Source organism: Telopea speciosissima, chromosome 8, assembly GCF_018873765.1.
Source record: "Telopea speciosissima isolate NSW1024214 ecotype Mountain lineage chromosome 8, Tspe_v1, whole genome shotgun sequence".
Lineage (NCBI taxonomy): Eukaryota > Viridiplantae > Streptophyta > Magnoliopsida > Proteales > Proteaceae > Telopea > Telopea speciosissima.
The window spans coordinates 24,862,000-24,876,812 of NC_057923.1; the positions used below are offsets into that span (position 1 = coordinate 24,862,000).

The 14,813-nt window shown below is 41.8% G+C and overlaps 1 protein-coding gene across 1 annotated transcript; it reads right to left on the bottom strand.

Moving 5' to 3' along the window:
- Window positions 1–3,150: 3,150 nt before the first annotated feature.
- Window positions 3,151–3,564, bottom strand: LOC122672190. Its single transcript, XM_043869687.1, has one exon. It carries the CDS (start codon window positions 3,562–3,564, stop codon window positions 3,151–3,153), a length of 414 nt encoding a protein of 137 aa, XP_043725622.1.
- Window positions 3,565–14,813: the final 11,249 nt, after the last annotated feature.

Below are 14,813 nucleotides of genomic sequence, written 5' to 3' on the forward strand. Positions count from 1 at the left end.
ATGCACCAGATACAGGCAAGCATGGATGGGTGCTTTTCAAGAGGACATGTTATGTCCAACAAGTGGTGAGTGCTTTCTCTTTTTTCTTTTCTGTTCTATCTTTTTTTTTTCTTGAGACCTTACCTTCTCAAAATGAAACCAGTCCAGAGTGGCCAGCTTGGTGATATGGGGGATTCTCAGGATTACCATGAGAACTGCAGTCGTAATCAAGTGGAGGAGAACAGACATCTCAGGAGATAATTGGCGTTTGCGGGAATCACCCCTACCCCATTCGTGTCGCATGATGATGATAGTGGTGATGATGAGGGTTATGCTGCTGATGACGATGATGAGGTGGTGCCGGATGCGGAGACTTTATCCTCCAGTGATGAGAACTAGTCTCGCCTCCTTCCTTTCTTATTACATACGTTTTTGTTAGATTTTATGTTTTTAAATATTGGAATGTTGGTGGAATGATTGGATGATGCCCTTTTTTATTCATTTTATTATGCTTATGGAATGGGAACAATATATTAATCTATTTGAGACACTTGCTTTTTCCTTTGCAATGCACAATTCTAGATATTTTTGTTTAATCTCTGGTCATTATATGCATGAAAATGGTAAAGGGGTTAGGAAAATCAATAAAGGGTGAGGAATTGACACATAGACCACAATGTCACCCTACAATTACATATTTCCATCACAGTTTATCTAGCAGATTCACAATCTTCGGTGTCAATTCTTTTGGCGACTAGATGAGGCAAGTAGAAAGTAGCATGAGTCAAACTCATTTAACCTCACAACATTGTAGTCTGGAGTCTCGAGAACTGGGGTTTTCATGTCCCACTAATGGCAGTTCCATTGAACCTGCTCATCTGTTCTTTCTTCCAAATACTTCTTCCAGTCCTTGATTGCACAAAATTCCTCCGTCTCTCTTCGAATTTGGAAATACTTTGGCTGAAATCTGGCATCGGCTATAGGTTTAACTAATCGTAACCTTTCCATCAACCATATCTGCAATATTGTGGGTGATCCCATGGAATAATCTGTTCCATATTTTTGAGAAGCACTCATTGCATCCAGACCCTTGAAAGTTTCTTCCAGTATGGTGGGGACGATGTCGCATCCATCTAGGACATGCCAAACACGGTCCACAATCAAAGGGGGAACACCCCTTTTTGGAGTTCATAACAAGTATCTTCCGATCATGCAAAAGAAATATGCTCTCCTTCTGTTCTTTTTTTGGGTTCCTTTGACTCTTTTTTGTCAGGAGAAGATCCCTGCTACTTTTAGAATATCCATCTTTCCGTAATTCATGATTTCTTTGACTTCCCTCTTGGTCCATCCAAAAAATTCTTATAGCACTTCTTCATAGTTGCTACACAAAGGGGTGGGGGAAGAGTCTCCCTGGTGGTGGTGAGAGCATGCAAGCTCAGAATTCTTCAATTTTGGGTGTTGTCATTACTCCTCCAAATTTGGAAACATGTAGTTTTAGATCCCAAATTGGTGTGCTTGTCAGAGCATGTCGTGATGAATCTCTAGGCACATGATCCTTCCTAGGATTGGTAATAAGACATCTTCCAGAGGAGTTGGATTTCAAAATTGATGTTAAGGGTTCACTTTTGCAAGATCTCATCAAGGGAGGTTGCCTTCTATGGATGACGCATGTTATCTGCACTCAATCAAAGAACTTCCTTAATAAACTGGGACAGGTCTCTTTCTTTTCCTTTTTTTTTTTTTTCTCCTTTTTTTTTTAACGAAGACCCAGGGATTAGTCAGCTCCTGTTAGAAACATATGAAAGAATGCCAAATGGTGGATTTTTTTTTTTAATAATAGACAAAAGTACCGAGTGGCAGAACTGGTGAAAAGGGTTCTCGAATGAGAGAGATGCCAAGTGGCATAATTAGAGGAATCTCCCTGATGGGGACTGGCTACTGTGACCACACTTGGGCAAGCCAAGTTGCCTACGTATCCTTTGAAAAGGAATTAGGTCAAACATAGTTCATGTAGACCAAATGGCTACATGAAATATTTCTTAAGTTGGTCCATATTGACAAGGGCCTTTAGATCCTCTCCATCCAAGTTAGAGAGACGAACTACTTGCCCAGCCAAGATTTCCTTCACATAGTACGCTCCGCTCCAATTAGGCCTGAACTTGCCTCTTAGGTCATGAACCGGTGGTCTTTGTTCTCGAAGTACCAAATCTCCTTATCCGATGTTACGTGGGCGAACTCTTTTATTGAATGCCCTTGCCATCCTGAGTTGGTATTTCTTGAGGTGATCCATAGCTTTCATCATCTTTTCATTAAGTAGGTTAAGCTCATCATGTTTTGCTTGCATCCACTCTCCTTCAGGCAATTTACTTTCCATTAATACTTTGAGAGACGGTACTTGGATTTCTATGGGTAATACTACCTCCATCCCATAAACCAAGGAAAAAGGGGTTGCCCCAGTAGAAGTTCGAATTGAGATTTGATAGGCTCATAACGCGTACGGGAGCTTTTCTACCCAATCCTTATGGGTATTGGCCATTTTCTACAGTATGAATTTGACATTCTTGTTGGCTGCTTCTACTGCCCATTAGTTTGTGATGTATAAGTCATAGACTGATGCCTTTGGATACCAAACTTGGTACAGAACTTGTCCGCTTTTCCCTAGAAATGTGCTCCTTGATCGGATATGAGGGCATCTGGCACTCCATATCTGTATATAATGTTCTCTTTGATGAACTTTGCAACCTTCGTAGCTGTTAAGATAGCATAAGATTGTGCCTTCACCCATTTGGTGAAGTAATCTATGGCCACAAGGATGAATTCATGTCCATTGGATGCCTTTGGCGTGACTTTCCGAATTATATCAATGCCCCATGTTGAAAATGGCTAGGGAGCATTTAATGAATGGAGCTTCGTTGGAGGAATGTAAATGATATTGGCAAATATCTGGCATTTATGACATCTCTGCACGAATGACGTACAATCAACTTCCATGGTTGTCTGATAATATCCCATTTTGAAGATTTTCTTGGCGAGCATCCTAGCATTCATGTGTGGCCCAAAAATTCCCTAATGGATTTCTTCCATGATGACTTATACCTATTCCTCATCAACTCACAGTAGTTGTATACCATCGTAGGACCTCTTGTATAGCAGGTCGCCTTGAAGTACAAACTATGTGGCATGCTTCTGCAACCTCTTTTGTTCACTGGTTGTGAAATTCGGAGGATATTTCATTTCTCTGATGAAGTCAATGATGGGTGCAGACCACAACCTCCCATCAGTTGTTAGAGCATTTATTGACTCTTTATATGCCGGTTCATGCCTTCTATCTACCAAAAATGGTCGAACTTGAGTATTTGGAGTGCATTCAACCATTGCAGCCAAAGTAGCTAGGGCATCGGTGAATTTGTTATTGTCCCTCGGTAAATATTCGAAGGTGATTTCATCGAAGCTCTTGATCAAGTTCTCCAAATGTTCTTGGTAAGGCTTCAGCTTTTCATCCTTTGTCTTCCACTTCCCTTCAGTTTGACAAATCACGATTGATGAATCTCCATAGACTCTCAGCTTCTTGATCTCTAATGCCATGGCGGCTTTGAGACTGATGCACATGTTTCATACTCTGCAATGTTGTTGGTGCAAGGGAATTCTAGCCGGAATGTAGATGGTAGATAGAGATCATCTGGGGTTATCAACAATATTCCTGCCCCAGATCCTCTCTAATTGGCTACACCATCAAAGTACAATTGCCACCAGTCTTCACTGTCTTGTTCCTCCACATATGCCAAATCCTTATCCGGGAATGAGTCTTCTAGTGGCTATGAATCTACCCCAGTTGGGTATGCAGCTAGATAATCCGAGATTGCTCGTCCTTTAATGGATTTGTAGTTGATATATGTCATGTTAAATTCTGACAACAGCAACAACCATCTGGCCATCCTTCCTGTCAATTTTGGTTTCTCGAATAGATATTTAATTGGATCCATCCTTGAGATGAGCCGGATTTGATGTGCGATCATGTAATGTCTCAGCCTCTTGGTCACCCAAACCAAAGCAGTGCATGTCTTTTCCAATGGGGTATAACGAGTTTTGTAGTCCAACAGTTTCTTGCTTAAGTAGTAAACTATATGTTCTTCCCCACTCTTCTGATCTTGTTGTGCCATCATGGAGCCCATTGATGTTTCGCTGATAGATAAGTACAAGGAGCAATGGTTTGCCCAATACTGACGGAACAAGGATGGGTGGATTCACCAAGTATTCTTTTATCCTTACGAATGGCACTTATCATTCCATTGCTTTGGTTCTTCTTTCTTTAGGAGCTTGAAGATGGGTTCACATACGGTGGTTAGCCGGGCTATAAATTAACCTATATATTGAATTCGTCCTAAGAAACCCCGAATTTCTTTTTCTTTTTTCTAGTGCTGGCATTTCTGTTATGGCCTTTATCTTGTTGGGATCCACTTCTATTCCTCTCTTGATGACGAGAAATCCTAGGAGTTTCCCTGTTGTTGCTCCAAACACACACTTTTGAGGGTTCAACCTCGGCTTGTACTCTTTAATTCGTTAGAAGAACTTCTTCAATGCCGCAAACTGTCGAGTAACTGACTTGACAATCATGTCATCCACGTATACCTCCACTTCTTTGTGTATCATATCATGGAGAATGGCCGTGGCCGCCCTTTGATATGTTGCCCCAACATTCTTCAAAACAAATGGCATAACGTTATAATAATAAGTTCCCAATGGTGTGGTAAATGTTGTATTTTCTCTATCCTTTGGACATATGTTAATTTGATTGTATTCGGAGAACCCATCCATGAATGATAACAAGGCATGTTTTGCTGTGTTGTCGACCAATATGTTAATATGCGACAAGGGAAAGTCATCTTTGGGACTGACTTTGTTGAGGTCTCGGAAATCCATGCTTCCTGTCTTTCTTGGGCACGAGGAATATTGGACAACCACTGAGGGTACTGTGTCACCTGTAGAAATCCTGCATTCCACTGCTTTATGACTTCTTCCCTGATCTTCTCACTTTATTCAGGTCGCATCCTTTTAGGCTTTTGCTTGACCGACCGTGCATTTGGATTAGTAGGCAGTTGGTGTTGCACTATTTCTGGATCAATGCCGGGCATATCTTCGTATGACCAAGCAAACACTTCTTTAAATTCCTTCAACAAGACTATCATTCGACCAACTTCCTCCTTGTTGAGGGAGGCACCAATTTTAACCATTCGTGGGCATTGTTCAGATCCCTAATTTATGGAGCATACGTCCTCTCAGACATGTTGGGCTTTTCTTTGTTTTAATTGATTTATTAAATGATGACGTTCGAGGATATCATCATCATTGGAAGAAGAATCAAAAGAGGAATCAGATGGAGAGGAGACATACTTGGAATGGTTGATTTCATTCATGATAAGAGCAGGAATACAAGAAGACTTGACAAACTGGAAGGCACTATCCTCCTTGATTAAAATAGACTCATCGATAGACAGAACTTACTCGTTGATGACTACTCCCTGGGACTCTATCTTACTAAACCTTTTAGAGACACTAATCCAGTTCACAATTGGCTCTTGGACAGGATGAATTAATAGATAAGGTTTTAGCCCTTCTTCTTCCCCTGTAAAGATCATGGCTATTTCAAACAGTCCTCCAATGTTCAGCTCTTCTTCAGTAGCTTTTAGTTTCATCTGTTCTACTTCAAGGGCGATCCAATCGATGTCCTCATGAAAGAAGATTTCAAATCCTTGTTAGAGACTTCCACTGTCGTGATCGAACCAAGGCTCAATATTTTCATAGTAAGGGAAGTTGTCACCTTCTTTGATAAAATATCCATTCAAAGTCTTGAAGTATGGATATGGTTTCTTGGACCTCTAGTATTCTTGGCTCATGTGCTTAGGATAACTCCCTTTCTCTTGTGCTTTGTATCCTAGCCCTCGATGGTTGCTATAGGTAGGAAAGTCGGGGAATTGTTGAATCCCTTATTGGGTCCTTCCTAATCCAAGTCCTGGAAAATACCCCATGTTGTTCATCATCTTCAGAATTGTTCCACTCCATGAGGATGGGTAACTGGATGGAATTATCTCCTTCATTTCTGAGGCCATTACGCTGATTGCCCCAATCTCAAACCCTCCCAACTGGGTATCTTTTGGGGCTTCTGTGCCTACTTCAATGCTTGCTAAGGTGTGGACAATCTCTGGATCTCCAAAGATAGTGATCATCTTCCCTTCATTAATGAATTTTAGTTTCTAATGCAGGCTTGAGGCTATTACTCCTATAGAATGCAGCCAAGGTCGTCCCAACAGCATGCTAAATGATGCTTGGATGTCAATCACTTGACATTCCACAGTGAATAGAGCAGGTCCGACTTGGTTTTCTGTGTTTAGAATGCCCAGCACTTTCCTTGTGTTATCATATGCTCGGATTGTCTGAGCAAAGGGCTTCATTTGGGTTAGATCCAACCCTATACAACTTGCAGCCTTGAGAGGTATGACATTGAGAGCCGACCTGTTGTCAATCAGAACTTGAGGGACTCGGTTCCCATTGTATTTTATTGTAATGTGTAGAGCTCGATTATGGTCCTTTCCTCCAGGCGGGAGATCAATTTCCGAGAAGGAGAGAGACTGCATGGCATAGGTGGCCCCTATAATGTGTAAGAGTTCTTCCAAACCCATTTCTATGAGTACTTGAACCTTGTTGAGTACTTTCAGAACTGCTTTCCGATGCCACCGGGAGGCCATCAATAATCCCCAGATAGAGATGTTAGCCTATACTTTTTTAATCTGGCTTAACACTTGATTTTCTGGCTCATACTTGTCTTGATTGGGAGCAAGCGCATAGGGCTTTTCTACAATCAATCCTTTATCTTTGAAGTTCTTTCCACTTTGGATCTTCAAAACCTCGGGCTCCTTCCCTTTTATGATGAATTCGACTAGGCAGAGCTCTTCATCTTTAAGTCACTTTTAGTTATCACAAGGGTTCCCACCATGAGACTCCTCATTCTTGGGCTAGTGACTTCGCATTCTTCTTTCAAGGCAGCAATGGTCTTTCGGGCCTTCTGCAGAATTTTGGACAAGACTTCTTGCTTTTTATAGAGGTGTTTGATGAGCTGGTCATGGTCTGACCTTCGCGGTCCTACTGGCATCATCTGTTGGATCATTTCAAAGATCTCGCTGGCTGATTTTTGGAATCCCATTGCTTTGGATAAAGATCTAAAATGTTCTTCCTCTTCTGATGAGCCCTCTTCATCACTGGATATGACTGGATGAATGTTTTCTGTGGGATCTTTCATTGGCTCTTCCGTATTGATGTTGTAGAGGTAGAACCTATCGTGTGCCCGAGCCCATTCATGATACTCCTCACTTCCACGGTCTGGAGATGCTAGAGAACTTCCACATAAATCTTTTGTCAAAGCAAATACTAGGGTGACAGCATCTTCTTATTCCTTCATGACTTGAGGCAATGCCCATTTTTCATTTACTGGTTGTTGTCACCGCAGTTCTTAGTACCTTTTGTCTGAAGGTACTACTTCAAAAAGCATTTGATGAATCTTGTCGACCATTCTGAGGATCCCTCTTGCTTCGAATGGAAGGGACCAAGCTCTTGGTCCACAAATTTCCTCATACTGGTTGATAGGAGGTTCTACCTCCACTTTAGATGTTTCGCTAGGTAATTCATTACCCGTATCTTCATCCATTACTTCTTTATTTAGATTTTTTTTGGACGCTTCTTTATTACATGAATCACCCCTTCTTCTTCACTACTATCAACAGGGTGAATTCCTTTCATTGGGATGAAGTATGGATCTCCGGTATTGATGTTACCAATCCAAGTTTCCCATTCTTCTGTCATCTTCGGGGACCCAGAATATGGCCAATTGTCTAAGTACAACATGGGATCTTGAGGAGGATTCCCAAAGAAATCTTTCGCCAAAGTGAGATTTAACCAGGTCATGTTCCTTAACTCATGTAATGATCTCTAGAGAAACTCTTCTTCCGTTGGCAACTCTTTCTTCTCGCATTGCGCCACAAAGTGTTCGCACACCATGTTTGGGAAGTGGGAAGTAGCCTTATACAGGATGTCATGAGTGGTGGGCATTAGCTCAACGAAGATCTTGCACTTGGTAGAAGATGCTCACATTACATTTGTCAAAGTCCTCCCCTTTGATGCACTACACCCTTCTTCGATTTGTTGGAGACTCTACTTCTTCGTCGCCGCTTCTTCCTTCGTCTTCTTGAGAGATAGGCTGAATGAAGTCTGTTAGGTCTACTTCATCATCATCAACCCTGATGTTGTTTATCCACTGTAGGGTTTCAACAGAGAACTTATCTTCAGATGGTGATTCAAAGTCTTCTTCACTATTGTCAGTCCCTCCTCCTATCTGGATAAGGAAAGTGTCTCCAGATAGAGTTTCACCAATGGCTAGTGCAGATACAGCTTAGATCAGACTTGGTGTGACCTCCTCTTTTGTTCCCATGCTATCTTCAGACGACCCCTCCTCAATAGGTTGAATGTGAACTGTGAAATCTTCTTCATCTTCCAAATTCTCCACATATGCCATGTGACTGATCTCATAGTCGGTGAACCCAAATGTTCATAGTTGCGCATTGGGTCCGAGGCTATCAAGTCCATTCTTTAGAAACTCAAGCTTCATCATCTGATTGTCTAAGGCTAGGCCTTTCCCCCAGTCACAATGCTGTCCGCCACCTCTGAACTTTTCGTTGCAGTTTGTCCTTGATCAGTAAACACATACCGTCATTCTCCTCACTCTCCTTTTTTGAGCGTACTTGCTTCGGCCATGAAATGGCATTGGCTGACTTTTGATCATCTCTTCTTTGTACATTTCCTTTAGGAAGTTACTGATATTGGTTCTTGCTTCTGCAGGGAGATCCATCTGCCACATGAGGCGGACTTTGTCCCTCCATACTGTTCTTAATTTCCTCAAAGGTGCTTTCATAGGCCGGATTAGAGTGGTGGGATCCAAACCCGTTGTCCCTTCTTCTAAAGCATTCACAGATCCCATGGATGATCTTGGGGATTCAAATTCATTTTCATCAAGCGAACCATTCAGGGTGGCAAATGTTTCCAGTATCTAATGCCATTGAGGGTATAGATACTCATGATATACTCCATGTAGATTCTCTAGGATTATCTCCACTTGCTCCTCCTCCATTATAGGGGGTTATATCCTTTCAACTTCTTTACTGAACCTTCTAACGAAGTTGAAGAATCCTTCATTTGGCTCCTACTTTAGTGTCTCCAATTCTTTTCTTTTCTTCTCACTCTCCTCAGTTTGGGCTGCTAGGATAGCCCCATAGGTTCAAGCGTCCATCAACTTTTGCTCTTGCTTCATAGGTTGAATCAGGACCATCGGGTCCTTAAATGGAACATCCACTTGTAACATGTTCACTCCATAATCTAGCAGAGGGTTGGTAGTCACATTGGGTTGTTGACCTATCTTCAATTCATTTTCCCCGCATCAATCAAGTCTTGGATTGCATGCTTGAGGTGTATACATCTGTTTGTCTGATGACCCTTCTGATTATGGTCATAACAATGCCACTCTAGCTTATATCCTGGAGGTGGATTGGCTGTATTCACGGGCCACGGTGGTACAAGATCCAACATCCCTTCCCTCTTGAGTTTGAAGAAAAGGCGAGTGGGTGTCATACTACCAAAGGTGAACTTTCTTGGAGGGATTGATTGCTCAACCTAGATCACCAAAGGAGGAGCAACTATTGGTGAAATTTACTTCTCATTGTTTTGAATGGTTGTAACCGCATTCACTTCGGGGCCTTTCCCTCTTCCTCCTTTGTTGTTCTTGCCAGAATAAGATCCGGGAGTCTCTTTGGTTGAAGTTTGGGCTTGTTTCCCTTTGAAGAGCTTCTCCTAAATCTGTTTCCCAATGGCTATGAGTGCTTCAAAGGTCTTGATGTGCTAACAGTAGAGGCGATCATGGTATTCTCCATATAGGTTTTCCAATATGATTTCAACATGTTCTGATTCATTCTGGCAGTTCCATATCCTAGACACCTTTTCATGGAACCTCATGATGAAATTAGAAAATCTCCCATCGGCTCCTTGCCTTAGGGTTTCCAACTCACGCTGAGTGATTTCCACTTCAGTGTTGTAAGAGTACTATTTGGAGAATGCCTTCATAATCGCCAACCAAGTTTGAGTCTAAGTTTGGTCCAATTGGGTTAGCCACCTCAAAGCTGATCCTGCTAACGAGTAAAGGAATGCTTGTCCTATTTGATTTTCTGTGAGATTCCATGACTTGGCCACTGTAATAAAAATCTTCAAGTGAGCTCGGGGATCTCTTATCCTGTCGAACTTGTCGAGTTTCCATTTGAAATCTTTGGGTATTCTTTCTCCAGCGAAGTAGACCATGTCTTCTTCTGGTTTCTCAATAGCCTTTCCTTTCATTGCTACTTCGGGCTTCTCAACTTTCTCCCTCATCTGCTTTTCCCTTTCTGTTTCTGGTGGGTCTTAGTGAGCATTAATGGCTATATCCTCTTCTTCTATTATAATCCTGTGGTGTATCCTAGACATCATTGGGGTCACCCTTGGCTCTCCGGGGGTTGGGGCATTGTTTGCTCGTGATTGACCTTGCATTGACTGGACCAACTATGTAACTAGCTGTTTCATCTTTGGCATTTCCCTCCACATGCTAACCATTTCCTGACTCAGTGCTTCCTCTGAAGAATTGGCCTCTGACAGATCCATGGTGCTCGTAACAGGGGGTGACCTTGTTGGACTTTGTGTTAGGGGACTAGAAGTCAAGGGAGGTGAACCAGAATTTTCAACAAGCTTAGAAGGCGGGAACTGGTGGAGAATGGCTCAGTTCAATCGACCGCCATGACGATTCCACACGGGTAACGAGGACTTTCTTTGTGCGGAATTGTGCTTTGCAAAGGTAAAAGGGGACAATTTAGGACTCAAGTGAACCATTTTTTATCTTATTTTAATATTTATATTTTTTTGTTTACAAGCAAATATATACACGCATATATATATACAAACAAAGTGACAATTCACTTTTACTCTCTGGATTCTATTTTACTCGGGTAGTCGATGGTAAGGTTTGCATCCCCGTTCAAGACTGCTCAGGAATAACTCTTGCGATCTTGTGATATGATGCAAGCTTGCCATAGATCCTTCATCATTTAATAGTTCTGAGATCAAATTTGAATCATCACAAGGAGATCTAATCGAGGACTTCTCAACTACCTACCTTTTCCTAATACAGAGCACCTCTCATCGAAATTCTACCCATTGTCATATTATTTAGAGAGTGTATCCTTTTCTGAGGGACAATCAAGGCTACATTTTTTTGATACACTAACCTAAATGGACATGCGATGTGCATCGAGGGACATTTGAGGGACAAATAGAATTCTTCCCCTGATTGGTATTCCGCATTAAGAGAAAGTATGCTGCTGAGATTTCCATTTTTGACCTCGAAAAGCTACGAGGTTAGTTTGTGGCATATCCTAGTCGTATATGGTCTAATTTCCTACATGATGCATGCAATAGGTAGGCTGATAGGACAGAACAAGGTCACCCTTGATAGGACCGATATACCTATCGCTTGTGATAGCGAATTACAGGTACGTGGTTCTTTTGATATACCTGGGGAATAGATCACACGATCTCAAAGTAATCAAACTAGTGCCCTTTTTTAGTAGTGGAGTACCCCATGATGCACTAGTGAATACCCTCGTCGGTAATTCCAAACCCATACAGTAAATATCAAGGGCTGTGGCTTTGACCACGAATTACCCATGACTACACATGGGGTTCAATGACTGACCACGGGGTTGTGTGTTCTCATGAAGTGTTGTGTGTGCAAGATAGTGGTGTAGGAAGCGGGTATCATCTGATCTAAGAGTACTTAGTATGATGTGCCCCACTTCCCCGGAGGTAGAGGCACAACAGGGAGTACCCTCGTCGTTTTATTTCACTTCAAATACGATGCATGATGCAGTTAGTACAACAAAAGGGGTTAGCCAAACATGATTCAATCAATCAACGCAGAAGGTAGAAAATTTTGCGTTCAACGGTAACATCTAGTATTGAAAGCTTGACCATCAATCCCCAGCGGAGTCGCCACTGTGAGGATCCATTTATTTTTCCTACCTTGGGGGGCATGCTCGAACGGGACGCGGGGAGTAGGTTTTACAGGTGTGCTCCTCGGTTGGAGGGAGAGAAGGAATGCGTCTTCTCAGGGGTATGGTTCAATTCATCAGGGGATGGGGGGCATGCAATAAAATAAAATGGAGTTGCCACCTAGGACTAGGGCCTAGGACCCATAGGTGTAGCCCTAGAAGGGCTACGGGACTTTGGTTGGTCTGGTCAGAGATTCGAGGCAAGTGGGAAGGTGTTAGACACCCACCTCGCCTGGATAAACCGATCTTTCTACTAGATGCTTGTTTTCAAATATTCTCCCTTTATAAATGTCCTATTCCCACATGTATGGCTAAATAATGATGCACAAACTATTTAATTAAATTAAACTATGTTACACTAACTATTGTACACTAAATGAGAATATTTGAAAGGACTACATTGTATTGAAATTAAAAGTTAACGGAAGAAATGTATACCTGTATGTTTTAAATAAATACAATTATACAAGACGGACAATGTCCCCCAGCTTAGGTTGAGGCAAAAGACTGGCTTTGTCTCTTCGTCGGACAGAGTAACAGCTTACGAGTGTCGGATCTTAAGATCTCGAACAGAATAACGGCGTTTCAAGGCTTTGGAAACTAGGGGCTCAAAGGCCGGAAAGAGTGGCTATGCCACAAGAGGTTTTCCAGTTTTGGGCAAAAAGGGTTGAGGAAGCTGGACTTGGATAACCCAGACTTCGGACAGGGGGACAAGGCTCGAAGGCTTGAAACTGGATTGGGGAAGAGCCCCAAAATAAGGAAACAAGGACAAAACTGGAAAATTGGAGCTCTCGGGGTGCCCCCTCTCCCACAAACTTCGATCTTTCAAATGGGGGGGGGGTGACCCCCTTTTTATAGGCAAATTTTGGGTTTAGTGACGCCGTGGAAAATATGCGGGGCCGCGACAAAGCAAAAATGGAAAAAATCCAGATTTGGGCGCCCGCGAGACCGCACGGTAGGGCCGCACAAGCCAGGGCACCGTGTAGTGCGGAGTACTGCCACAGGGGATCGTGCGCACGATTGTACGCTTTATGGGACGAGTGGAGATGTTTTTTGATACAGTGTTTGGTTTTCGGGGACATTGCCAGTTATCTGAGTCCGATTGTCGTCATCGCTGGGGGATAACAAAATTCAGCATCTACAGGCGGCGAATTGGCAATATGGCATCATGACAGTGATTTGGCAATATATGGGGATTTTGCACCATGATGATATGACAATTTGACTGAATACCATATACAATCTTTTACCGATTTGCGCCATGACAGTGATTTGGTAATATGGCATCATGACATTATGACGATTTGGATAGGGACGATACCGCTCCGAGACCAACTTTATTAATTTTTGTTTATTTTTTAATCTTTTATCGGTATTAGATTGGTAGTAGAAAAATTCGAAACCTAAAACTATTGTACCGAATTAAAATAAGAATCAAAATTAAATACAAAACAAAGATAGAGTGACTAGTAGCAGCGCTACCATCATTTTTCATAAGCGCGACACTAAACTCAACAGTTGAATCTCAACCGTTTATTTTTTTTGAACGAAATCCCATCCGTTAAATTTGTTGACTGTACCATTTATTAGAAATCGGGTATAACCTCCTACAGTCGATTATGAAAAATTGGGTTTTACCTCCTACTGCCGGTTATGACTTACTACAGTCACTCTTACCGGTTATGAGTTATGAGCTTTTGATGAATTTGACTTCCAAAAGCACCCCTCGATGATGAAAAAAAAAACACCCTGAATCAAACTTTTGAGGTCTTCACTGCCATTCCCCCATTTGCTCGATTTCTCACCGGCATTGGCGAAGATGGAGTGATCGCAGTAGCAGGTATCATTCGTTTGATGTTTTCTTTCTTCATTTGATGTTCTCTTCCTCCATTTGATGTTCTCTTTCTATTTTTCCCTCTGTTTTTTGGTTTTTAGGGTTTATATGTATACCATTTTTGTCAAACCCGCCCCTGACTAGCTGGGGATTTGAAGGACGGGAACCCCTGACATGGCATCCAAGCACACTGTGGAGTGTCACTCCAGTGATTGAATTTAATGGAGAAACCCCAAGGATGACCTCCTACATACCTGTCAAAAGATGGATTGTAGACCTTTGTAGTTGTACAGCCCACTGTATAATGTACAGCCTGAGGAAGGTACCATCCCTTGATTCTAGGACCCTTGGACTTAATCCTAGTTCTAGGCTAAACTAATGATGATCCTCATCACTTTAAATATTTTAGACAAGGCATTTTTAAACCCAAACATCAATTTGCGTGATTGATTTGATGATGAGAACCCAATTCCATACATACATTTTCAATCCCAACATAAATGATAAATTCTGCTAATTTACAGATTGACCTTCTCTTAGTTAAAATTATATAACTCAACCACCCAAACTCCATTTGTCTTGGTTCTAATTTTTTTAGAAACTAGACTTATAAGGATACATTTTGTTAGAAGACACCATTACCTATTTATGTCTCTAAGTTAGTTAAAAGTTCAACTCAAGTTGCTGTCAAAATCGGATCCTGCTGTCTTGACAGGTTGACCTTTGCATAATAAAAATAAAATAACTTCATAATCTAATCTTCATTTTCTTTGATTCTAGTTTTTCTAGAAACTAGATTCATAGTGGTTCATTTTCTTAGAAGGAACTAT